The 27,004-nt window shown below is 42.7% G+C and overlaps 1 protein-coding gene across 1 annotated transcript in view; it reads left to right on the forward strand.

Moving 5' to 3' along the window:
* The window catches only part of FBN1 (fibrillin 1), a 408,253-nt gene that overhangs the window by 93,716 nt on the left and 287,533 nt on the right, over positions 1 to 27,004 (forward strand). The window contains exons 4-5 of the mRNA XM_073623525.1: positions 12,969 to 13,064; positions 14,731 to 14,826. Coding sequence (XP_073479626.1) covers positions 12,969 to 13,064; positions 14,731 to 14,826 — 192 coding nt within the window. The remainder of the gene's footprint in view (positions 1 to 12,968; positions 13,065 to 14,730; positions 14,827 to 27,004) is intronic.

Here is a 27,004-nt window from a genome sequence, read left to right on the forward strand (position 1 = left end):
CTCTAGAGCCACAGGAGTGAAGCGGACCCTCTTGCTGTGATATACATAGTAACGGAAATTGGTTAGAAGTTATCAGCTAATACACGTAACATATAATACTTAGGAAGCATTTGGTATTGCTCGGTCAAGAAAAAGGGGTCTGTGATTCAGTACTTTTGTACGTGAGGCACGCAGTGTCTAGTCCAGGTAGTCCACGGTTGCCAGTTAGTTTGTACTTTTGTTGATTGGCCAGTGGATGCAGCTGATAGAACTGCCTGCTTTTGACAACAGGGAAGAAGGGGAAGGACCCATGACATCTTGTGACTGGTCAAAAGAAAGCTAACATTTATGTAGAAATGCTGAATTTCTTTACTTTTCTTTTCTTTTATTTATACAGTGACCTACCTAGCATATCTTGCCCCCCGGGGCAGATCATTTTTTAACACTCCTCTGTGAAAAAAATCACATGTATATAAGTATTTACAGCCTTTGCGCAATACTTTGTTGAAGCGCCTTTGGCACCAATTACAGCCTCAAATCTTCTTGAGTATGATGCTACAAGCTTGGCACACCTTTTTTTGGGCAGTTTCTCCCATTCGTCTTTGCAGGACCTCTCAAGCTCCATCAGGTTGGATGGGGAGAGTTGGTGGTCTTAGATGTACAATTGGGTTCAAGTCTGGGCTCTGGCTGGGCCACTCAAGGACATTCACAGAGTTGTCCCGTAGTCACTCCTTTGTTATCTTGGCTGTTTGCTTAGGGTCGTTGTCCTGTTAGAAGATGAACCTTCACCCCAGTCTAAAGTCCAGAGTGCTCTGGAGCAGGTTTTTATCAAGGATGTCTCTGTATATTGCTACATTCACCTTACCCTTGATCCTGACTAGTTTCCCTGTTCCTGCCGCTGAAAAGCATCCTCACAGCATGATGCTGCCACCACCATGCTTCACTGTAGGGATAGTATTGGCCAGGTGATGAGCGATGCCTGGTTTCCTCCAGACATGACGCTTGTCATTCAGGCCAAAGAGTTCAATCTTTTGTTTCATCAGACCAGAGAATTTTGTTTTTCATGGTCTAAGAGTCCTTCAGGTGCCTTTTAGCAAACTCCAGGCGGAGTCATGTGCCTTTTACTAAGGAGTGGTTTCCATCTGGCCACTCCATACATACATACATGTATGTACCATACAGGCCTGATTAGTGGAGCGCTGCAGAGATGGTTTTTCTTCTGGAAGGTTCTCCTCTCTCCAAAGAGAAACGCTGGAGCTCTGTCAGAATGACCATCGGGTTCTTGGTCACCTCCCTGACTAAGGCCCTTCGCCCCTAATCACTCAGTTTGGCCGGGCGGCCCGCTCTAGGAAGGGTCCTGGTTGTTCCAAACTTCTTCCGTTTACAGATGATGGAGGCCACTGTGCTCATTGGGACCGTCAATGCTGCAGAAATGTTTCTGTACCCTTCCCCAGATCTGTGCCTCGATACAATCCTGTCTCGGAGGTCTACAGACAATTCCTTGGACTTCATGGCTTGGTTTGTGCTCTGACATGCATTGTTAACTGTGGGACCTTAATAGACAGGTGTGTGCCAATCAACTGAATTTACCACAGCTGGACTCTAATCAAGTTGTAGAAACATCTCAAGGATGATTAGTGGAAACAGGATGCACCCAAGCTCAATTTTGAGTGTCATGGCAAAGGCTATGAATACTTATGTACATGTGATTTTTTTCATTTTTTATTTTTAATAAGTTTGCAAAGATTTCAAACAAACTTTTTTCACATTGTCATTATGGGATATTGTTTGTAGAATTTTGAGGAAAATAATGAATTTAAATAATTTTTGAATAAGGCTATAGCATAACAAAATGTGGAAAAAGTGATTCCCTGTGAATACTTTCCGGATGTAATATATATCCCTCTATAGTGTGTACTTGTCTCAATTAAGAGCACAGTGGGGTTTATTTACTAAAGGCAAATCCACTGTGCACTGCAAGTGCACTTGGAAGTGCACTTGGAAGTGTAATCGCTGTAGATCTAAAGGGGGACATGCAAGGAAAATAAAAAAATGCATTTTTGCTTGTACATGATTGGGTGATAGAAATCAGCCGAGCTTCCCCTAATTTCAGATCTTCCCCTCAGCTCTACAGCGACTAAACTTCCAAGTGCACTTGTAGTGCACAGTGGATAAGCCTTTAGTAAATCAACCCCTAATGGGGCGTACACACGGGCGGACTTTCCGACCGGACTGGTCCGACGGACTTTCCGACGGACTTTTGACAGACTTCCGACTGACTTTTTTTTACGAACGGACTTGCCTACACACGACCGGACTTTCCGGCAGACTATGTCTGCCGGTCTTCCCGACGGAGTTACGATGGACTTTCCGAATGAACGGACTTGCCCACACACGAACAAGTCCGTTCATTTTGAACGTGACTCGGGTACGACGGGACTAGAAAAGGAAGTTAATCTCGCCGCTTTTATCGGCGAGATTGACACCTTGCGATCCCCGTCGCGGGGCATACCAGGCCCTTAGGTCTGGTATGAATTTTAAGGGGAACCCCCTACGCCGAAAAAACAGCATGGGGGTCCCCCCAAAATCCATACCAGACCCTTATCCGAGCACGCAGCCCGGCCGGTCAGGAAAGGGGGGGGGAGAGCGAGCGCCCCCGCCCCTGAACCGTACCAGGCCGCATGCCCTCAACATGGGGGGTGGGTGCTTTGGGGGAGGGGGGCCCATGTTGATGAGGAGAAGGGTCTCTTCCCGACAACCCTGTCGGAAGAAAACCCCCGAAGTCGGAAGAAAACCCCCTGGGCTGTCTAATAAATTACTTTAAAAACCTGTGTAGTGTGTTTTTTTATTGACACTTTTTCCCTAGGTGAATGGGTAGGGGTACGATGTACCCCATACTCATTCACATAGGGTGGGGGGCCGGGATCTGGGGGCCCCCTTATTAAAGGGGGCTAACAGATTCCGATAAGCCCCCCGCCTGCAGACCCCGACAACCAATGGCCAGGGTTGTCGGGAAGAGGCCCTTGTCCTCATCAACATGGGGACAAGGTTCTTGCGGCCTGCGACCCCCTCCCCCAAAGCACCCACCCCCCCATGTTGAGGGCATGCGGCCTGGTACGGTTCAGGAGGGGGGTGCTCGCTCGTCCCCACCCCCTTTCCTGACCGGCCGGGCTGTGTGCTCGGATAGGGGTCTGGTATGGATTTTTTCGGCGTAGGGGGTTCCCCTTAAAAACCATACCAGACCTAAGGGACATCGTCGCCTCCTCCTCGCGCTCGCCACAATAGGAAAATTTGTTTTTCCTATTGCAGCGAGCACGAGATGTAGTACCCTGCCCTTGCGTCGTATCTGGTCCATTGGACCAGCATACAGACGAACGGGCTTCCCGTTAGGAACTGAGTCTGGCGGAGTTACGACGTAAAGATTTGAAGCAGGTTTCAAATCTAAAGTTCGTCGGATTTCGGACCGAAACGGTCCATCGGAAGTCCGATGCAGCCCACACACGGTCGGATTGTCTGCCGGATTCGGTCCGTCGGAAAGTCCGCCCGTGTGTACACGGCATAAGTGTCATTTCTGTCTGCTGCTTCCTTCCCCTGCTATCGGCATGAGTTACTTCTGACAAGTTTTTCTGACACCAATAGAAAAATAGTGATAGGGGAATGAGCTCCAGCTGATTGACAGCCTCAGCTCTGTTCCTGTGATCTGCGTGAAGAGGGGTTTGTCCCTTCCTCTGCAGAGTGTAACTTCAGCTCTCCGCCCCTTTTTTTTTCTGACAGTTCAGACAAGCTTTATAAATTCAGCACTTTAAAGGGATGTAGAGAACAGAAGATGACAGATAAAAAAGGTACAACTTATTTAGGAGGATTTGTTTCATCTCTGTGTATCACCTGGGTATACAGTACACCTTACTGGGTATATGGAAGGGTTTACAACCACTTTAACTCACGCTACTTGCTTTCCTGCATGAAGAAGTGTGGCATCAGCCCTGTGTATTCATATAGCACACTGAGTGTGAAGAATTCATTTTGCACTCCTGTGGACCGTTTTCAGCAGGGAGCGAACTGGAGCCGCTGAGAACCTGAGACGGCCGCTCCGACCCCTCCATAGCTCAGCACTCTAATGAGCGAGAAAGGAGAAGAGCAGAGAGCTGTGACTGACAGTCACCGTCTCTCTGCTCACGGAGCTCTGAAAACCAAGTGATCAACGTTGTTTGATCGCTCGGTTCTCAGTGTAGAGGCAACGGGGGACAGATGCAGCATCATACTGATGCTGCATCAACCAAGGTAAGTATGATTAAAAAAAAAATTCCTTTACTTCTCTTTTAAGTTTCCATGTGTTCTTTCTGGGTACAGTTAGTTTTACTGCTACAAGGCGGCACCTGTGTGCCAGATCACGTATATATACATGATCCAGCTCTTCCGGGTAGAGGGCACGCATGCGTGGCGGCGGCGGTTCGCTCCCACAGTCATCACACACAGCGGGAGCCCAGAGGTCGGTATCGCAGACTCAATGTCCACTGGCACTTGCCGATGATCTAGCAGAGAGGCAGAATGACGGTATGCTTATGTAAACAAGGCAGATCGCCGTTCTGACAGGAAGTAAGGCATGGATACTGTGTCTCTGCAAAGCAGGGACTTCCCCTAGTAAAAGCACCTCCCATACTGTACTAAAACACAGGTTAGGCACACAGTTAACCCTTTGATCGCTCCTGATGTTAACCCCTTCCCAGCCAGTGTCATTAGTACAGTGACAGTGCATATGTTTTAGCACTGATCGCTGTATTAGTGTCACTTGGCCCCAAAAAGTGTCATTTAGCATCTGAATGTCCACCAGAATATTGCCGTCCTGCTATAAGTCGCTGATCGTTGCCATTACTAGTAAAAAAATAAATAAATAAAAATATCCCATAGCTTGTAGATGCTATAACTTTTGCGCAAGCCAATCAATATACGCTTAATGGGATTTTTTTTTACCCAAAACATGTAGCAGAATACATATTGGCCTAAATATATCAAGAAATATGATTTTTTTTTACATTTTTTTATTGGATACGTTTTATAGCAGAAAGTAAAAAAATATTGTTTTTTATTTTTCAAAATTGTCGGCCTTTTTTTGTTTATAGCGCAAAAAATAAAAAAACTGGTGATCAAATGCCAGCAAAAGAAAGCTCTATTTGTGGGAAAAAAAGGACATACATTTTATTTGGGTACAGTGTCACACGACCGCGCAATTGTCAGTTAAAGTTATGCAGTGCCGTATCACAAAAAATGGCCTGGTCATGAAAAAAAAGAACAAAAAAAAAGAACATTTGTTTGTTCTTGGATTTGAATAAACTTTAACCCCTTGACCGCCGAAAGATTTAAATCCAAGAACAAACATTGATAATATTGCAGTTTACCGGTCCTCAGATGTGGGTGCATTTGATTTTTATTTATTTATTTATTTATTTTTTTACACTTATTTTCCTTTATTTTTACCTGGTAATCCTACCATTAACACACTTCCTGTCCTAGATTGACAGCTGCACTAAGAAGCATGTCACTCTAGCGGAAGTTTGTTAGCACTACATAACACCTCCCTCTTTTCTTCATAACAAGGTAGGTGTTTTATTGTACACAGAGATAGCAGTGAACAATGGCAACTGATAACAGTCCAGAGGCAGAGAGTACAGCAAGTTATCAGCTCACAAGGCTTCTGGCTAGATGAAGAGATAATATTTTGCATTTGTTGAACTGATATAATAAAAACCTTTCAATGGTATATTTAACAGGCCAAAAGGGAGCAAATACAAGAATTTTATTGGTAGAGCGTACATACACTGGAGGATATAACAACAAAATGATGATAGCATTCTTGTAAACCCTTGATCTTTTGCATGATTTGTTCCTGTCAATTAGAGGGTGAGCCTAGTAAATGCCTTATAAACAACTGTTCTATCCCTCCAGGTCTTATAAGAAGTACTCGGGGATCTGGTTCTGCTTTGTAAAGCATAGAAAGAACCTGAATAGCTAAATCCAAATTGAGACAGGACCAAGTGGTAAAAACAGCTGCCTGTGAAAAATGTTGGCAATTTCCTCCTAGCAGACAGAGTTCTGTGGAACCTAGATTAATTATTTCATAAAAAACAGAAAAGAGGAATGTTTACTATGTATAGGTATAGGATAAATAAAGCAGTGCAGCGCTATACCCAGAAGTTCAAATATTACTACTAAAACTCCCTTTAAATTTAAATCCAAAAGTTGATAGAGAAAAGGTCTCCTCTGTAGTGGTCTAAGTGCTCATGACAGTCCATGCAGTGCTATACATCCGTGATTCCACCACCAGCTAGCCAAACCGCTCACCTCAGCATATGGACCCCTGAGCTAACAGACGGCTCAAAACAGCATTTACCACTCTCAGTGGATAAAGATGGAGACTTGCATGAGCAGATGGTCACACGATATAAAGGCAGCACTCAGTAATTGATGATCATGTTCACATGCAATAAAAATAAGAGTACATAGTGCACACTGTGTGGCTAAGAAGATCACATTTATTAAAAGTCAAGTACTCACATACACAGCACTACACCCTAGTGCTGGGATAAAGGTAAAATGGCATCAAAGGATAACGTCAGGTAGTAATGGTGGCTGCAGTGATGTCCAAGGAACTCCCGCACGCGTATCGTCCACATCCGGACTTCATCAGCGGTTACCGCTGATGAAGTCCACTGATGAAGTCCGGATCCTTTGATGCCATTTTACCTTTATCCCAGCACTAGGGTGTAGTGCTGTGTATGTGAGTACTTGACTTTTAATAAATGTGATCTTCTTAGCCACACAGTGTGCACTATGTACTCTTATTTTTATTGCATGTGAACATGATCATCAATTACTGAGTGCTGCCTTTATATCGTGTGACCATCTGCTCATGCAAGTCTCCATCTTTATCCACTGAGAGTGGTAAATGCTGTTTTGACCCGTCTGTTAGCTCAGGGGTCCATATGCTGAGGTGAGCGGTTTGGCTAGCTGGTGGTGGAATCACGGATGTATAGCACTGCATGGACTGTCATGAGCACTTAGACCACTACAGAGGAGACCTTTTCTCTATCAACTTTTGGATTTAAATTTAAAGGGAGTTTTATTAGTAATATTTGAACTTCTGGGTATAGCGCTGCACTGATTTATTTATCCTATGTACTTTGAGTTTTTTTATGTTTACCTTCAGTGTTCAGCTGCTTGTATTTTTAAATATTGGATTTTTTGCGCTGACTTTATTTTATTTATAATATGTATAGGTATATACTTAAAGCGGGGGTCCACCTATCTATCGTTTTTTTTTTTTTTAGTTCATTCACAAACTTTTCTTCTCAGCATTACATACTCACATATTGTGTGTAATATGTCCGCCTGTGTCAGATTTCGTCGGAAAGAATAACTTATATTATTCACTGCAGGCGGTTTCCATTTTCATTGTGGGCATTTGAAGCCCACAAGCATTTATTTCCTGGATGTGGTGAATGCTGTGCTCCCAGCATTCACCGCTCGATCCCGCACATGCTCAGTGGCATCCTGGGAAGCCTGAGACTAGCTCCCAGGAGTCTGGGAGAGGCTAGAAACACGCCTACTCCCACGGGAGGAGAACCAGGAAGTGCAAAGAAGAATAGAAAAATAAAAGGTAATTACGGCGATTTAAATTTTTTTAAAGGGCATGTCAGCATCTAGACAAGGAAGAGAATACATACAGATATTGTTCAAAATTTGGGTGGAACCCCGCTTTAATACTAAGGTTTCTGGAAAAGATAAAAATAATGGTTCCTTTACATTTTTACAAAATGGCCAAAGCAATCAAACCTCTGTTATAAGCAGTGCTTCACACCACCTTACTAGCAATAAGATACACAGAGTCCCATGCCTTTTTCTGCACACAGTGCTTCACCCATCTTATATACATGTAGTGCCACATACATTATATTACCAAAAGTATTAGGACACCTGCCGTTACACGCTCATAAACTTTAATGGCATCCCAGTCTTAGTCCGTAGGAATCAATATTGAGTTGGCCCACCCTTTGCAGATATAACAGCTTCAACTCTTCTGGGAAGGCTGTTCACAAGGTTTAGGAGTGTGTCTATGGGAATGTTTGTCCATTCTTCCAGAAGCACATTTGTGAGGTCAGGCGCTGATGTGAACAAGAAGGCCTGGCTCACAGTCTCCACTCTAATTCATCCCAAAGGTGTTCTATCGGGTTAAGGTCCAGACTCTGTGCAGGCCAATCAAGTTCCCCCACCCCAAACTTGCGCATCCATGTCTTTATGGACCTTACTTTGTGCACTGGTGTGCAGTCATGTTGGAACAGGAATGGGCCATCCCCATACTGTTCCCACAAAATTGGGAGCATGAAATTGTCCAAAATGTCTTGGCATGCCAATGTCTTAAGAGTTCCCTTCACTGGAACTAAGGGGCCAAGCCCAACCCCTGAAAACAATCCCACACCATAATCCCCCCATCCACTAAATGATTTAGACCAGTGCACAAAGCAAGGTCCATAAAGACATGGATGAGCGAGTTTGGGGTGGAGGAACTTGACTGGCCTGCACAGAGTCCTGACCTCAACCCAACAGAATGCCTTTGGGATAAATTAGAGTGGAGGCTGTGAGTCAGGCCTTCTCATCCACATCAGTGCCTGACCTCACAGAAGTACTTCTGGAAGACATTCCCATAGATACACTCCTTGTGGACAGCCTTCTCAGAAGAGTTTAAGCTGTTGTAGCTGCAAAGGGTGGGGCAACTTAATATTGAAACCTACAGACTAATGCCCTGCACACACGGTCGGACATTCCGACAACAAAATCCATGGATTTTTTCCAACAGATGTTGGCTCAAACTTGTCTTGCATACACACGGTCACACAAATCTTGTCGGAAATTCCGAACGTCAAGAACGCAGTGACGTACAAGACGTACGATGAGTCGAGATAAATGAAGTTCAATAGCCAGTGCGACTCTTCTGCTTTATTCAGAGCATGCGTGGAACTTTGTGCATCGGAATTGTGTACATACGATCGCAATTTACGACAATGGATTTTGTCGGAAAATTTGAGATCCAGATCTCAAATATTGTATGACGGAAATTCCGATGGAAAATGTCTGATGGAGCCTACACACGGTCGGAATTTCTGACAACAAGTTCCCATCGAACATTTTCCGTCGGAAAATCCAACCGTGTGTATGGGGCATAAGACTGGCATGCCATTAAAGTTCATGTGTGTGTAAAGGCAGGAGTCCCAATACTTTTGGTAATATAGTGTACCGCTCTGATGCACACACTGGGGAATTCATAAAGGGAGCAGAACCAAAAGTGTTGGTGCTTGCACCCAATTCATGTACCTGTCATGAATCTGTCGGTGCCCACACTGAGGTCGGTCCATCCTCAGTGCACTCATTACCTGCCTCCCTGGCCATTTTGCCTGTTACACTCACAGGTGCGTTGCTCAGGAGTTCCTTTTACTAGGGATGGCCGGAGCCTAATGGAAAACTGAGAGTCTAGCTCCCTATCAGGTCCACCTTACAGAGCACAGCAGAGGGTGGATCCATAGCTGCTATTCAGACCAATAGCAGATTTTGAACCTGTTGACTGCTTTGAGCTGTCTATCAAAAGTTAAGCGAACCTAATGGGGCACTAGGCTCTCAGTTCCCCATCAAATTCTGCCCACCCAGTGCAAGTCATTTCTCAAATATGGACATTGCCAACACCGGTGTAAATACTTGCCTGAATTAGGCACAGGTAGTTCGTGAGAAAACTACTGCCATAAAATTTTCATTATAGCTTTATTAAATTTCACTGAGTGTCTTACAATCCCCTATTTTGATTTTAGATAAAGGTCCTGGGAGTAGAAAGCAGAAAGGACTTGCTATGGCTGAGAGGCACATTTGGTTGTAAATGAGAACAAAGTTATACCAAAAAGGTTTGATAACACAGAAATCCCACCAATCGTATAAAATTAGTTGGATTGATCCTCTTCAGATTCGTATATTTTCTATACCAAAGAAATAGAATTGTATCACATTTTTCTTGGAGATATAAAACCATAGACAATTTATGCATTATGAATGTCTTAACTAAGGATCTTAAAGTCAGCATTAGAAAAGGCAAAATGGCAGTTAGCAGCAAAAGTAAATATACAAAACTTCTAGAATGTATACAAAAAAAAATGCACAGCACCAAAAAACAAGCAGCATATACCCAAATTGTCTAGTGCAGGGGTGCACAACGTGTTAAACAAAGGACCTATTTACTGTCCTTCAGACTAAAGATGGGCTGGACTGTGGCTATTGGAAGTAGAAAAGGTCCTGACGCAGTGGCAGCCCGTGCACTGTGGGCGCACAAGTTCCGCCCCCCGGCCCCTTTCAGGACGCTGGACGCATGGATTCCTATGGCAGGGGTGGGAGGGTGTGGTACATTTTGAAGCACCTGATTAGAGCCAGAGGCTCTAATAGGCTTCGAAATAGGGTGGGCTCGGGGTGCCCTGATCCCACCCAATTGTGTGATCATAGCAAATTAATTTTTGCTATTTTCACACTAACCTTCTTCCTCGCCAATCAGAAGACATGACATCAGACCTGCTTCCTGTTTGGCCAAAGCGCCAGGCCACCCTATTGGATGCCTGGCACTTAGGAAGAGGAATAACGAGGCTTGCACTGGAGCGGAGGTCGTCGCCGCTCTGAGAGGTAAGTCCCCTCGGCTGAGTCGGCTGCATCCTGACCATACCCCCAGCACGGATCGCAGCCACAGCCGCAAACCCCGCGAGTGGGGGGGGGGGTCGTGGTCACAGTGGCTGCATATGATGGGCATGTGGCTGCATTTAATGGGCACAGGTGGCTGTATTTGATGGGCACAATGGCTGCATATGATGGGCACAGTGGCTGCATATGATGGGCACAAGTGGCTGCATATGATGGGCACAGTGGCTGAATATGATAGGCACAATGGCTGCATTTGATGGGCACAAATGGCTGCATATGATGGGCACAAGTGGCTGCATTTGATGGGCACAGTGAGGCTGCAATTGATGGGGGGTTTCAGTATTTTTCAGTTTGTTTGCACCCCCCAAAAATTTTTGAGCACCAGCCACCACTGTCCTGACATCAGTGGGAATAAACAATGCCCCATTTTTGGTGTCAGTGGGAGGGATTGCGCCCCATCATTGGTGTCAGTGGGAGGAATTGTGCCCCTGTTAGTGTCATTGGGAGGAATTGTACCCCATTATTGGTGTCATTGGGCCCCATCATTGGTGTCATTGGGAGGAATCGTGCCCCTTCATTGGTGCCATTAGGAGGAATTGTCCTATTCATGGTATCAGTGGATGAGTGCCCCAAGGGCTGGATAAAAGCAAGAGAAGGGCCGCATCTGGCATCCCATAGTTTGGAGACCACTGGTCTAGTGTTATGTGAATATTCTTAATATACCAAAAAGTAGTACAGTGAAAGTAATAACAGTGAAAATAAAAAATGATTAAGAGTCCACAGTTTTCCACCAAGAGGAAGTGAGTAAAACAGTCCACTTTAAAGTGGAAAAAGGGTGTCTTGTCATACAGACTTCCAACACCATCAAGATAGACAGTACCAAAGGTATCCTCCACCTACGACACTATGCACTCACCAGATCATAAAAAATATCAAGCAGCAATTATATAGCTCTAGGCTCTCAGCTCCACCATTCCTCTGATGTCCTCCAGACTGCGGTTCTCCATCACACTCTTGGCACATTTAAAGCGACTATGTGGCGCTAAGTAAGAAGAATCACTCACACAAGCTGTCACATTTCCGTTGATTTTCATTTCCTTTCATGTTCTGAATGCTCCAAACTGGACAAATTATATCATTATATTTTTGATGGTTTTAATGTTTTTTTGGTTTGATTACTTAGTCATCAATAAATTACTAGACTATCAATACTTTTTTTGGTTCCACCGCATGAGTGATTCTTCTTACTTAGTACTGCATAGTCGCTTTGAGTGTGATGGGGAAATGTGGTCTGGAGGACATCAGAGGAATGGCGGAGCTGAAAGCCTAGAGCTGTATATTTGCTTCTTATAGTTTTTTATGATATGATGAGTGCATAGTGTTCTAGGTGGAGGATACCTTTGGTTCTGTCTATCCTGATGGTGGCGGAAGCTGTATGACAAGACACTATTTTTCTACTTTAAAATGGACAATATAAATCCTTTACTGCACTTCTCATCAGATCTCCCCAGATAGTTCTACCATCTCTAGATATACAAGGGCCTTCCCCTAGAGTCCCATCCCTACCCCTTCAACAGCCTATATATTATGCGATGTATGGATTTTATGACAGTGGAGAGCAGATCTTCTAATGGAGTACAAGTGCCATACGTAAGTAGGGATTTATTAGAACAGACAAAGTGTGTGAGTTCTCTAATATGTAACCAGTTATAGAGTTCATTGAGGACCCTATGATACTGGAAGGAGTATGTGTACCTATGGACAGGAAAATAGGTTGTTGCAACGGAGGCGAGCTACTTCTGTACAAGTCCACTACATGTGAAGCTCCTTTTTGTAGGACAAATCTTGGATTGTCAAATCATAGTTTGAATGATGCTTGCAAAGGTTCCACCTAAAGAAGCACTCTATAGGCGATATATTTCTTTCTAGTTGTGTGGAGATCTTGTCTGGTTCAATATGAAACCAATTTGTCATGCAATGCAATATCACTGCTTTGTGGTAAATTTCAAAGTTAGGCAGACCTGGGTCACCTTCCTTCTTTGTCTAAGTCAAAACTGTTAATGGGTTACATCTATAGATCTAAACTATTGTGTCCTTTAAAATGGTATAAACTTTCTTGTCAGACTAGAGTCCTTATTTCATTATTTTCTATGTAGCTACTTCATATTAATCTTACCCAACAATTTTTAAACATATATGTGTTTTGGTAGTATTGTAATTTCCTTGTATGCTAAATGAAATCCTGTTTTATTCTTGTCTCTTTTTAGTTCAGCAGTGTAGTATCAGATGTATGAATGGAGGCACATGCAGTGATGAACATTGTCAATGCCAAAAGGGTTACACTGGGGCACACTGTGGACAGCGTAAGTGATGAAACTTTTTTTTATTACAAGTACATTACTCTAATCTTCTAGGACTAATAAAAGTAAAAACAATAAATATATGTCCAAACTCTGTTATGAAAAATCTTGTTTGTGAAAGATATATGGGATAAAAGCAAATGGCTATGGTCAGTAATGAGAAGATGGTTACAAAAACAGCAAAAATGGTGCCTATTGTAAGCAGTCAGAATCTGGTATCTCCTTTCTAAATAAAATTGTACTTTAAAGTGTCACTAAACCCACATCATAAAAAACTATCAATAAATGATGATTACATGCTGTTCATACTCACTCAGTCACTATGAGATTCATTTTCTGTATTCTGCAAAAAAACTGGTTGATCCTACTGCTCTCTATCTTCACCTTCTGATCATGTCTCCAATTCAGCTAGGGATTTTGCAGCTGTGTTGGCAACTCTGCACATGCTCAGTTTTTAGTGAGTTTCTATGCTGAGCATTTCCTCCCTATCACATCTGAGCAGCCCATATGAATATAGCGTCACACATGTGGGCATATACACAATGGTAAATGACAGCTCACTTTCTCCCTCCTCCTTCATGCCCACTAACCAGCTAAACACAATGGGGGCGGGATATTACATGTAGATTGATGGAGGCTTCCCCTCCCTCTTATTCTAGGACACAAGCTAGAGGGGCCTAACACGGCCTGTGACTAACAGAAATCTGCCCACACCATGTTATTTCCACAAAATAATAAAGATTTAATTTCAAATATATATTTTATGACAATTTAAAACAGTTTATTGATATTAATTATTTATTTTTACTCTGTATTCCAAATGCTGCTTTTTTATTTAGAACATGTGACCAGCAGCAGAGGACTAGAAGTTCCTCCTGCTCATGTTTCCCTGTAGACAGGCTGGGAAAGAGCTTGGTCATGTGATAGCTGTATATCGATTAGGAAAAAGGTATTGGATGTTTTTTATTTTATTAATATAATTACAGTGCCATCATCCACGTAAAGAAATAGAATGGACAAGGTAAATTAAATAGCGTTTGTTTAGTATCACTTTAAGGCCGCTTGCACATTGCTGCCTAAAAACTTGTACACATGCGCTGTGTATAGATGATTAAAAAAAAATGAAATCTACATTGCCAGTCAGCATACCTGTGTAAATGATTAATTTAAATAGGTTAGAATAGCATTCTGGGAGCTAGAATTAATTTTATTCATGTATGCGTGTACGTACTAATATGCGCAAAATAAACGCAAGAAATTTTGGCCAAACATCAGTACCATATGCAAGTACCCTATGAATAGGAAAATACTGGAACACCTAAGAACCAATTCATCAGTTGATCAATCAGTCAGTCTCCTTTCATTTACTGACTGCTGTACAGTGATGGCAGATGAAATCTACTGTGTGTTTTTTCACTTTGCATGCCATTTATGCACTGCCTATTATTATATTCAGTGGTGCCAGGCATGAGAATATATAAGACTAAAAGCACAGCCATGCAGTAAACTTATTTGTGGAATAAATAAACATGTTTTAATTCTATGATCGTTTCTCTTTGGTTGAGGAATTTGCCACTGCAGATTTGTCACATTCATTGATAACTATGATGTACTAACCTATATCTTTTTATATAATTAGAAATAGTTTTAATACTTTTGTATCTTACAGCTGTGTGTGAACATGGATGTTTAAATGGTGGAAGATGTGTAGCTCCAAACCGATGTGCCTGCACATATGGCTTCACCGGACCACAATGTGAAAGGGGTAAGTACTTTTATTTAGATTTTTTTTAGGGTCATTAATAGCATTTTGTTATAAATTAATGGCACAGTTATTGATGAATGAACAGGCTCATAGCAGACACGGCAAAAATGCCCTGGGGTTTAGGAGGCAATGACATGTTTTGCCCCACCCATCGGGGCTTAATTATAGGGGTAGCAGCTATGATTCAGCCCCGGTGGGTGGGGCGAAACATGTTAGGGGCATGTAAAGAAAAACAAACACTCCCAGCGCTCAGTTGTCCTCCTCAGAGGTGCATTACCCGAGTAAAAAGGTGTTATAATAATAAACAATAAAAAACAATAAAACCAATAAACTGCATACTCACAAAGGTACAGAGGTAAACAGCATGTAAATAAGAAGAAGTCATGACGTACAAAGTGCAAATGCACACTTGCTTTAACCTCACGTTACAAGCATACTGACACATTTTGGGAGCGCACCCCCGTTCCTCAGAGCTGTGCACAGCTCTGAGGAAGGGTGTGCACCCCGAAACGCTTTAGCGCATTTGTAACATGAGGTTGTTGAAGCATTTGCACTTTGTACCTTATGGCTTCTTCCCATTTACATGCTTTTTACCTCTGTACCTTTGTGAGTATGTGTTTTATTGTTTTTCATTAAAACACCTTTTTACTTAGGTAATATGTGCCTTCTGCCTTTTCTGTTTATGTTAGGGGCATGGCCTGAGGAGTGGCACTGACTGAGGCTTTCACAGGTATACATCCATACTAGGATCGGCGGCTATGGTGAGCGACGGTTCAAGCTAAAATCTTCTATGCTTGCTGGATGACTTTTTCTTACGCTGGCATCCCTGCTATACTGAGTGCCAGTGGGGCTCTACACCTCAGCCTGGAGCAGCACAACCAAGGCCTTATTGGGTTTAGGGGGTGTACATGTGTTAGAGCTGAAATGGGTAATACCCATTGGATGTCCAACAAGATAATATAGATGTGATGACTAGGTGTCCACAAACGTTTCACCAAATAGTATATGTATTTTTCATTTATAATCTTTTCCTGTTACATATAATTATCTGTTTGATGAACTAATATTATCTAAAAATATTTTTTTATGCTTAGTTATTGATGTTGGAAAGATTTGGGCATTGGTTAACAGTGGACATTTAATAAAGATGTGCAGCTTGACATTTATAGACACATAGACGTGCTAACTGAAAACAAATTCAGAGGTTTCCTGTATTGTATTTTCGAAATATAATTTAGCTAATACATTTTAAGTTCAGATAAATGAAGTGCAACCAGCGAGTAGGTCCCTTTTCACAAGGGTACCTTCCGTTTTGATCAGCAAGGGATCCGTCCTCTGATCCCCTGCTGAGCGGAGCAGAGTGGGCGGATGACAGGTCCGTGTCCGTTCAGTTTCTACAGAGCGGTCACGTACAGAGCCCGCTCTGCTCTATGTGCGACTGGCCGACTCTGCTGTCCATTTACACCCATCTACCCTCTGATCTGATCTACCAAGATGGAGGAGAACAGATCCCCTTCCATTTGTTTTTAGTTGACCAGCTCGGAAAAGAAGTAGGCGGGTGTAAACGGACACCAGTCCATTTACATCCACTAGTCTATAGGGGTGAATGGACCATCCGATCAGATCCGCCTGAAAAAACGACAGGCGGACCTATTCAGAAGAGTCATGTGGAAGGGGCCTAAAGTGTTCCTTTTTTCTATCTTATGCCGTGTACACACGGCCGGACTTTTCGATCCGACGGAACAAATCTGTCCGACAATTCGACCGTGTGTGGGCTTCATCGGGCCTGCAGCGGACTTTTTCTGTCGAAAATCAGATGGACTTTAGATTTGGAACATGTTTCAAATCTTTCCGACGGACTCGAGTCCGGTCGAAAAATCTGCTCGTCTGTATGCTAGTCCGATGGACGAAAACCTACGCTAGGGCAGCTATTGGCTACTGGCTATCAACTTCCTTATTTTAGTCCGGTCGTATGTCATCACGTACAAATCTGTCGGACTTTGGTGTGATCGTGTGTAGGCAAGTCCGTTAATTCGAAAGTCCGTCAGAAGTCCATCAAAAGTCCGTCAAAAGTCCGCCGGAAAGACCGTGGGACCTTTTATGCCGAAAAGTCCGCCCGTGTGTACACGGCATAAGACATACTTCATGTGTATGAAGATTGCATTATGCTACACAAGTGATAAGTATCTCTTTTACCTAATCTCTTCCTCTGTTTTTTCACTTGATCTTCCAGTCTTGCATGCAGCTATCTTCGTCCCTTCCTCTTTCCTTCTTCTTTGCGCTTGTTGGTGCCTGCCACAACACTGTATGTTCGGTTCAGGCAGAGAATGGATCTGCTGATTACTGCTTACTACAAAGGTACCAGCCTCTTTGTAGCCTGGTGTGCATGTGTTTGTTTCTTGATATTTGCAAGTTAAAAAGAATAGGGTGAAAGGGATCTGTTATAAGGGAAGGACTGGGTTGGGGGTAAGAATGGCATTTGCTCTCATTGGACAGTAAAAATCATACATGTCGGGCTGGTGACTTTGAGCAGAGTGCTCCACCATCAAACCTCAATGTAGACAGAAGACAGCTGTTGGTTGGTACTGTATATAGCTATCTGCTACCTGTTCAGACTTGCGGTCACAGCCTCTGGCAGAGGTAAGTGTTCCAGGATCAACTTCCTTTATGTCTGTGAGATGGTGTGTAACCAAATGCAGAGAGCTGCAAAGGAAATAAATGCTGAAAGAATGCAAAACTGTGAAATGTGTTGTACTTATTTTATGAAGGAAGCGAAATAATAAAGATTATTATTGATGATATGGTATTATATTTAGTATTACATTGAGTGCATACATTTTTCACAGAGTAGCAGCTACCGTGTTAGCTCCTAAATGGGGATAAACTTAGGTTCAGTCTGAACCCTGAAGGAAGCATGCCAGTGTCGGGTCAATCAGCTGCAAATGGGGAAATTCCCACCCTGCAGCTGCGTGTACACAAAGGGGTTTGGTTGCTTGTGACATCATTGACCTAATTTAGCATATATGGCCCTATTAGATCATTGACATTGTGGCCATATTAGGTCATTGATGTCAAGAGCATCCTGCCCCTTTGTGTACATGCAGCTGCAGGGTGTGGAATACCCCGCCCTCAGCTGATTGACCCAGCATTGACAGCTTCCTTCCGGGTTCGACCAAACATGGGTTCAGACCAAATCCAAGCTCAATCCTACATATAAAGTATTGTAGTTTAGGATGACATCCACCACTTACAAACCACAGGAGTGTTATAGGCCACTTTGTGTGGTCTACTTTCTTAGCCCATGGGAAACTGTTGTTACCAACCAAGGACAACCAGGGCTTGTCAGTTACATCAGCTGCAGTAAGGCTGGAAGAACACATCATTGTGCTGGAACTAGTATATGATTAGGGTCTCAGAATGCCCACTGTTACATAAGGCTTACGTGTCGGCTGTTAGAGCAAAACTGCATCTAAATGGTGTTCTTGGAGCTCTTGCTATATTCACAGCATACTTGCACAGTAGCGCATGATTACCCCAATTGTGCACCTCCAGCAATGTGAGGTCTGTGCTCCCCCGTGTCATTCCGCCCTCTACCATTTTCTCCTGATCTTCTTATGGCTCCAGAGTCTTCTATCTGTAGCCATTGTTTGTCCCTGGCTTTTTCAGATGCGTGGAAATCAGTGCACAATTTATATTTAAATTCTTGGCAGCAAAGGAAAGAGTTTCTTCTTGCAGATAGCATACAGATTTTTTTTCTGCCATAAAAATGTAAACTCCACCCAGAACTGATATTTAATCTTTACATGTTACAAGCATGTTTCCCAGTGGCTATTGCTTCTGTTTTTTCAGCAAAGACAAGCCATGTGGAGCAAACACACATACTCATTACTTCTGAGTAAAACATAACTTCACTTTAAAGCTAAACTCCAGGTATGATCTTTATTGCATAGCTACGTTGGTCCAGCTTGGCAAAATGTAGGTATGAATATCTTATACCTGAGGGGCTACTGGGCAAGCTGACAATTACTGTAGTAGTGCTACTACAGTTGGTGATCTTCCACATCCCGTGCCGAGTGGTTGCCCCTCAGCACACTAACCACAGGGTGTCACTTGCTCGGCACTGCTGCCATTTACAGAACACATTGGGGTTGATATACAAGGAAAATACACTGTGCACTTTGTAATGTGTAGTTGCTCCACAGCTTGGTAAATGAGCAGAAGCTCTGCTGACTTCCACCATCTAATCATGTGCAGGCTAAAATGCATTTTTTTAAATTTTCCTTGCACATGATTGGGTACTCTTTGCAAAGGGACGCTTTACCTAATTTACTAAGCTATGGAGCAAATGCACTTGCAGAGTGCAACTGCCTTTTGCAAAGTGCACAGCCTATTAGCCTTTAGGTAAATAAACCCCCTTGTATTTTTTTTAATGAACATTCTTTGATTAAACGAGGTGGAGGGGAGGGGTGGTGATGTCACATTCTTTACCTCATTCAGGCAGAACGCCTTTTATTCATTAAAAAAAACAAGGCATTCTGTGAATAGCAGCAGTGTGGACCAAAGGACTCCCTGTTGTCAGTGTGCTGAAGGGAAGCTGCTCGGTACAAGACCTGGAAGATTGCAGTGATCACTGTAGTAGCGCCGATCACTACATTGATTGTCAGCTTACCCAGCGACCCCTGAGGTATGAGGTATGCCTACTTACATTGTACCAAACTGGATGGGTATGGAAAAAGATCATACCAGGAGTTCAGCTTTAAGCAGTTGAACCCATCAATGTCCATCCAAAACTGAAATTTGAGAGGAATTGAACCTTATTCTTATTATTTTTAATACATTTTTTTTATTTTGCAAAACACTAAGGAAATATATTATTCACAAGGAAAATAGGAAATGATTTGAACTCTATTGTGGCCGCTTCATTTTTTTTCTCTAATAAATAAAAAAATAAATATGATTTACCTTTAATGTTGTATCAATCTCCTTTTCTCTAGTTTTGATTAGCCCCCTGAGAGTAGACTGTGCGACTTCTCGTTTGATGCACGGTGTTTTGCAGAACTACAATTGCGGCCTGGCTCTCCTATTAATGTGGGATGTTTGTAAAGCTTCTCATTTACATTGATAGTAACCCACTAACCTCTCAAGGAGCCTTCTCCTGGGGAAAGTAATATACAAACTATAATTCTTGGCTTTAAACACATTGCATAGCTTATAAATGTAATCTTTTTATTGTGTGTGGGGTGGGGGACCCTCAAGTAGCAAACTATTCAAGTACTTTCTTTGCTTTAGCTTTACAGTCTGCATATGTGATATTCATGTGTCTGGAATAGACCAATGAATCTTCCCTTAGGAAAAGAGCCTTACCAGGCAGAGTGCCAAATCTATAGAGATTTATGATAAGGGAGAAAAGTCAACCACATATTTCTTACCATATGGAGTAAAATATGCCATGCTATGAAAGTCTCAGTTCTAAACCATTCACTAGTGTTTGTTGCTTGTGCAAACAGACTTTTGAAAAGAGTTATTAAAGCTACAAGTATCAGAGCATAAACAGAACTGATACAGTATAATTATTTACTATTGTAACCAGTCATGGAATCCAAGAGTACATGCCAGCAGTAGTATTTGTTAGGTTTCCGTACAACTGTATGTAAATTTGTGGACACAATTTAGGAATTTGTGTTTCATGGGGAAGTATACATAAATAAATTAACCTGTGCTTATCTCTAGTGATACTATAACATCAACAGTCTCCTTTATCTCAGATTCATGGAAGACTGTAGACCATGAACAATAAATGATCATAATGATGATTTGCTAGAAGGTAAAAACTTGTGTGGCTCACTATATAGTCTGATACCAGGTCTCATTTTTAAAGCTGAGCTCTGGTAATGAGACAAAATACACCCTTGCAGTGGGCCCTCCCCATTTGCAAGGGTTAAATGCTTATTTAGTCTAGAGGTGCAATGGTAAGGTGTATTATTTACTTTAAACTTGGCCCCAGCAGGGTCCCTTAATCCATGCACCAGTGCCTCACGGCATCCCTTATGAGCAGCTTTGAGCCTTGGGCACAATCTAGCTTCCGAATGTACAATGCAGGGAGGACCACCTTATTACTTATTACTGTACCCCTAGACAAAACAAGCATTTAACCCTGGCAGTGCAGGGGGTCCAACTTCAAGGGTACAATTTGTCTTATTCCCAGAGTTCAGCTTTAGAAAGGCTGTCATTGCCTACCTCCTTCTGAAAATGGCAGTTGTTCAGTTGTGTATGGCTTTGTATTTTGAAACAATGATTTGGAGCAAGCATGTAAAGGAAAAAAATCTGAGTGAAGTCAAAGCTCCTGATTTCCATAATGTTTCATTAAAGTAGTAATAAAGGCTGGACACTTTTTTATCATAATGCGTTCTCTGCATTATGGTAAAAAGTATCCCTAAACTTATATCGCCTCCTTACCCCGTAGACTTACCTGAGCCCGAACTGTCTGAAGTTGCTCTTTCCTCTCTCTCTGCTCACAAAGACAGCCGTGGGAGCCATTGGCTACTGTTGCTATCAGTCAAATACTGTGTGCAGGGAGTAGGGGGGGGCTGAGCCACGGGTGTGTGTGTCAATAGACAAGCCCGCAGGTGTGTCACCATAGAAAGCAGCTTCCTATGCTTGCGTACCAAGAAGATGAAGAGCCCAGTGCGCCGGTGGAGGACCTGAGAGGAGGAGGTTCAGGGCTGCTCTGTTCAATACTATTGCACAGAACAGGTAAGCATAACATGTTTAACCACTTGCCGCCCATCATATAGCAGAATGACGGCGGCAAAGTGGTTGTGATATCCTGACCAGACATCATATGACGTGATCAGGATATCACAGCTGGCGCACGCCCGCGGGGGTGCGCAGCACGGCGATCGGAGGTGCGGTGTGTCAGTCTGACACTCCGCAACTCCGATCGTGGTATGAAGCCTCTGACAGAGGCTTCTTACCACGTGATCAGCTGTGACCAATCAGCACAGCCCCCATCAAAAGATGCCAATCAGTGCCCAACACCTGCCAGCCTGTCCCCATAATAAATGCCTGTCAGTGCCTACAACAGTGCCATCAGTGCCCACAACAGTACCAATCAGTGCCCAAAAAAGTGCCAATCAGTGCCCCATCAGTAATGCCTGTCAGTGCCCCATCAAAGTGCCACTCAGTAATGCCTGTCAGTAGCTCCTTATCAGTACTGCCTATCCAGTGCCACCTATCAGTGCCCATCAGTGCCACCTATCAGTGCCCATCAGTGCCGCCTATTAGTGCCATCAGTGTTGCCTATCAGTGCCGTCAGTGCTGCCTATTAGTGCCGCCTATCAGTGCCCATCAGTTTTTTTTTTGAGGGTCTTTTTTCGTTTATAGGGCAAAAATTAAAAACCGCAGAGGTGATCAAATACCACCAAAGAAAGCTCTATTTGTGGGAAGAAAATGATAAAAATTTAGTTTGGGTACAGTGTTGCATGACCACGCAATTGCCATTCAAAGTGCGACAGCGCTGAAAGCTAAAAATTGTCCTGGGCAGGAAGGGAGGGGGGGGGAAGTGCCTGGTATGGAAGTGGTTAATTTTTAATAAAACAAAATAAGCTTTACAAATGTTTTAATGACTTGATATTTATTTTTCCTTTACTTATCTTCATGACATACTGTATATGACCTTAATAAGGCTCTGCACCATAATTAGGTTGGAGATTTTTGACAGAATCTAGGATAAAATGTGGCTGAAGATGAAATAGTTGTATTAATGTCCCTCTTGGTATTTAGTAGAGGTCTGTAGGTACCTCTATACTTCACCATTGCACGTTTCATTTTAAAAAAATCTGCCAGGATAGAAATATGGGAGATGTGACTACTAACTTGCTTTTGACATTGGAAACTCGTGGCTTGCCAATACTGTCCTTCCCTAACCACTTGGGGAGTTGCTCACCTGAAATAAGCCAGATAAGGTCCATACAAAGTGTCATAAATATATTAAAATGTATAAAACTGCCACCTAATTTGCTCATCAGGAGTCTCCAAGTGTCTGTGCATCGTCACTGATTTCCTATAGAGCCCCCAGGAGCCTGAATACCAAGGTCATCTGATATGCAAAAAGTACCTGGTTTCTTTGGTCTCCACCTGTGGATCACCTCCTCCTTCACCTCTCTGTTGGTTAGTGAGGTGCCCATCAGAGCAATAATCCCAAGGCCACTGATAGGAGGGTAGAACTGGCCCTCCTGTACTGGACCCGGCCCCATCAGTTCAGCAGGGGGCTCGGGGGCAGAGTGGAGACTCTTTAAATACCTTTGGGAGCATGCACAGCAATCCCAGGGGCTGTGGCTCCCAGTGATTAAATAAAAGTTCCCCTGGCCCCATCAGTTCAGGTGCTGGGACAGAGAAGGGACTATTTGCTCATTTTCAAGAGTAGGCAGAGTAATTCTCCTTGCCACTGCTCCCAAAAATTTTATTAAAGTTCCATCCTCTTCTTCTATATCAATCTCCTGGGGCAGGCTGGAACTTTGATTTAATTATTAGGGGCTGCAGCCTAGGAGATTACTCTGCCTGATCCTGAAAATTAGGAAATAGTCCACCCTCTATCCCTGGCCCTGCTACTAAACTGATGAGGCTCAGGGAACTAATTAATTGCTGGCAACAGCATTTGGGCTGGAATCACTGTGTGTGCACAAGAATGTATTTAAAGTTCCTGCTCTGTGTGGGGTGGAGGCAGGGTCCTTGTCAGGCAGGCTCTATGGGGCCCCATGATGTTAGGGGGTGTTTTTCAAAGTGATTTGTCAACAAAATAAATCAGAGACATGGATGGATGGATGAGATTCCTATGAATATAAAAAATGTATTAAAAAGCATTTTTGGTTTGTGGTGCTCAGATGAAGTGTAGTTCCACTTTAATGAGCCATATTTAAGTGCGTGTTTGGGTGCGGACCAGAGCTCTTCGCTATTTGATTAACGGAGTGCATTGTTTTTTGCTGCTGCTGGGGCACTATACAGAAAAATATGGAGGTACCTGCTGGGCAAAGTAAGTGGCAGTTTGAAAGTTTTATAAGTCTCAAGGTTTGCTTTAAGCTAGTTTATGAAAGTGCCAAGGTTTTTCATGTTACAACTGTCAGGATGTAACACTTATGCCCCGTACACACGGTCGGATTTTCCGATGGAAAATGTTCGATGGGAACTTTTTGTTGGAAATTCCGACCGTGTGTAGGCTCCATCAGACATTTTCTATCGGAATTTCTGACACATAAAATTTGAGATCTGGGTCTCAAATTTTCCGACAACAAAATCCGTTGTTGTAAATTCAGATCGTGTGTACACAAATCCGACACACAAAGTTCCAGGCATGCTCGGAATCAAGCAGAAGAGCCGCACTGGCTATTGAACTTCATTTTTTTCGGCTCGTCGTACGTGTTGTACATCACCGCCTTCTTGACGTTCGGAATTTCCAAACCAACTTTGTGTGACCGTGTGTATGCAAGACAAGTTTGAGCCAACATCCGCCGGAAAAAATCCATGGATTTTGTTGTTGGAATGTGCTATCGTGTGTACAGGGCATTACTGTGTATCATGGCCATTTTGTTAGAAAAACATAGGGGGTTATTTACTAAAGGCAAACCCACTTTGCAGTGCAAGTGCACTTGGAAGTAAGGATAAGTGGAATGGATCCGCGCTATGGATAGGGGTACTTTCCAGATATGTTAGGAGCTGCTGCCTCTACATGTATAATTCCACCTAGGTGGAAAATACTACAATATGAGCAAAAGAAGAGTGTAGGTGTGGCGCTGCTCTGATGTGATGCGATTTTTATAGTTGCCTTGTATAATGACCTGCAGGTGTGTTCTCATTCGGTGAGTGCAAGCATAATAAGATCCCGGTTAAGAAGCACCATCACAAGACCAGCACATGAACAAGGAATTGTTTCCTACAACACTACCTCTCAATGAGGACTTAACCCTTTCCAAACTATTTTTAAAAAAGACTTTTTGAGCTATTTAAAAAGACTCTTCATCACAACTACGAATATATTTTCCAGCAAGTACTGGGCTTATGAAGCACAAATCACTTTTTTAACTTTTTTAACTGTTTAAGCACTAGTCACTTTATGATTTCAGTATAACTAGCACGTTTTGCACTTAGATAGCCAAAAATGAAATGGTATGTGATATAGGATCGCAATTTTTTTTTTTATAACCCATATTTAGCACAAGGCACTTTAATTATAAGCATTCACATATTTGTAACCAGCAAACAATTTTCCACTTTTAGTTTTGGCATATGCATCAATTATACATCAATTTGCAACTTTCATTTGTGCATCTAACCATTTCCACCTGGAAGCAATATCCAGAGGGGCAACCTACACCACTTTCTCTAATCCAACAACACAGACACCAGAGGGTGTAGCACAATTGGAAAGCAAGTATAAATTGGACTTTTAAGGCTATATCACATACCACTTTGCACTTTAACATTTTTCAAACATATCTTTCATTCTGTTCATATGATATGTTTTTTGTAAAGAAGTCACTTTCTAAGCACCATATTGTGTTTTAGGTTCACAACCCTAGAATTTTGTAAGACAACACATTTAGTCAACAGATTTGAATTAGGTCATTATACAAGGCAACTATAAAAATCGCATCACATCAGTGCAGCGCCACACCTACACTCTTCTTTTGCACTTGGAAGTAAAGTCACTGTAGATCCGAGGGGGACATACAAGGAAAATAAAAAACAGCATTTTAGCTTGCACATAATTGAATGATAAAATCAGCAGAGCTTCCCCTCCTTTCAGATCTACCCCTTAGATTTAGAGCAACTGCACTTTCAAGTGCATTTGCAGTGCAAAGTGGATTTGACTTTCGTAAATAACCCCCGTAGTGTGATACAGTGCTTTAAAAAAGTATTCATACCCCTTGATATTTTCCACATCATGTTACAACCAAAAATGTAAATGTATTTTACTGGGATTTTATGTGATAGACCAACACAAAGTGGCACATAATTGTGAAGTAGAAGGAAAATGATAAATAGTTTTCAATTTTATTAACCAATAAATATCTAAAAAGTGTGGTGTGGATTTGTATTAAGCCCCCATTACTCCGATACCCCTAACTAAAATCTAGTGGAACCAATTGCCTTCAGAGGTCACCTAATTAGTAAATAGTGTCCACCTGTGTGTAATTTAATCTCAGTATAAATGCAGCTGTTCTGTGAAGCCCTCAGAGGTTTGTAAGAGAACCTTAGTGAACAAACAGCATCATAAAGGTCAAGGAACACACCAGACAGGTCAGGGATAAAGTTGTGGAGAAGTTTAAAGCAGGGTTAGGTTATAAAAAAATATCCCAAGCTTTGGACATTTAATGGAGCACTGTTCAATCCATCATCCGAAAATGGAAAGAGTATGGCACAACTGCAAACCTACCAAGACATGGCCGTCCACCTAAACTGACAGGCCGGGCAAGGAGAGCATTAATCAGAGAAGCAGCCAAGAGGCCCATGGTAACTCTGGAGGAGCTGCAGAGATCCACAGCTCAGGTAGGAGAATATGTTCACAGGACAACTATTAGTCGTGCACTCCACAAATCTGGCCTGTATGGAAGAGTGGCAAGAAGAAAGACATTGTTTGAAAGAAAACCATAAGAAGTCCTGTTTGCAATTTGTGAGAAGCCATGTGGGGGACACAGCAAACATGTGGAAGAAGGAGCTCTGGTCAGATGAGACCAAAATTGAACTTTTTGACGTAAAAGCAAAACGATGTGTGTGATGGAAAACTAACATTGCAAATCACCCTGAACACACCATCCCCACCATGAAACATGGTAGTGGCAGCATCATGTTGTGGGGATGCTTTTTTTCAACAGGGACAGGGAAGCTGGTCAGAGTTGATGGGAAGATGGATGGAGCCAAATACAGGACAATCTTAGAAGAAAACCTGAGTCTGCAAAAGACTTGAGACTGGGGTGGAAGTTCACCTTCCAGCAGGACAATTACCCTAAACATACAGCCAGAGATACATTGGAATGGTTTAGATCAAAGCATGTTCATGTGTTAGAATGGCCAAGTCAAAGTCCAGACCTGATTCCAATTGAGTATCTGTGGCAAGACTTCTCCATCCAATCTGACAGACCTTGATTTATTTTGCAAAGAAGAATTGGCAAAAATTTCACTC

The sequence above is a fragment of the Aquarana catesbeiana genome, linkage group LG03 (assembly GCF_042186555.1).
Source record: "Aquarana catesbeiana isolate 2022-GZ linkage group LG03, ASM4218655v1, whole genome shotgun sequence".
In the NCBI taxonomy this organism is placed as follows: domain Eukaryota; kingdom Metazoa; phylum Chordata; class Amphibia; order Anura; family Ranidae; genus Aquarana; species Aquarana catesbeiana.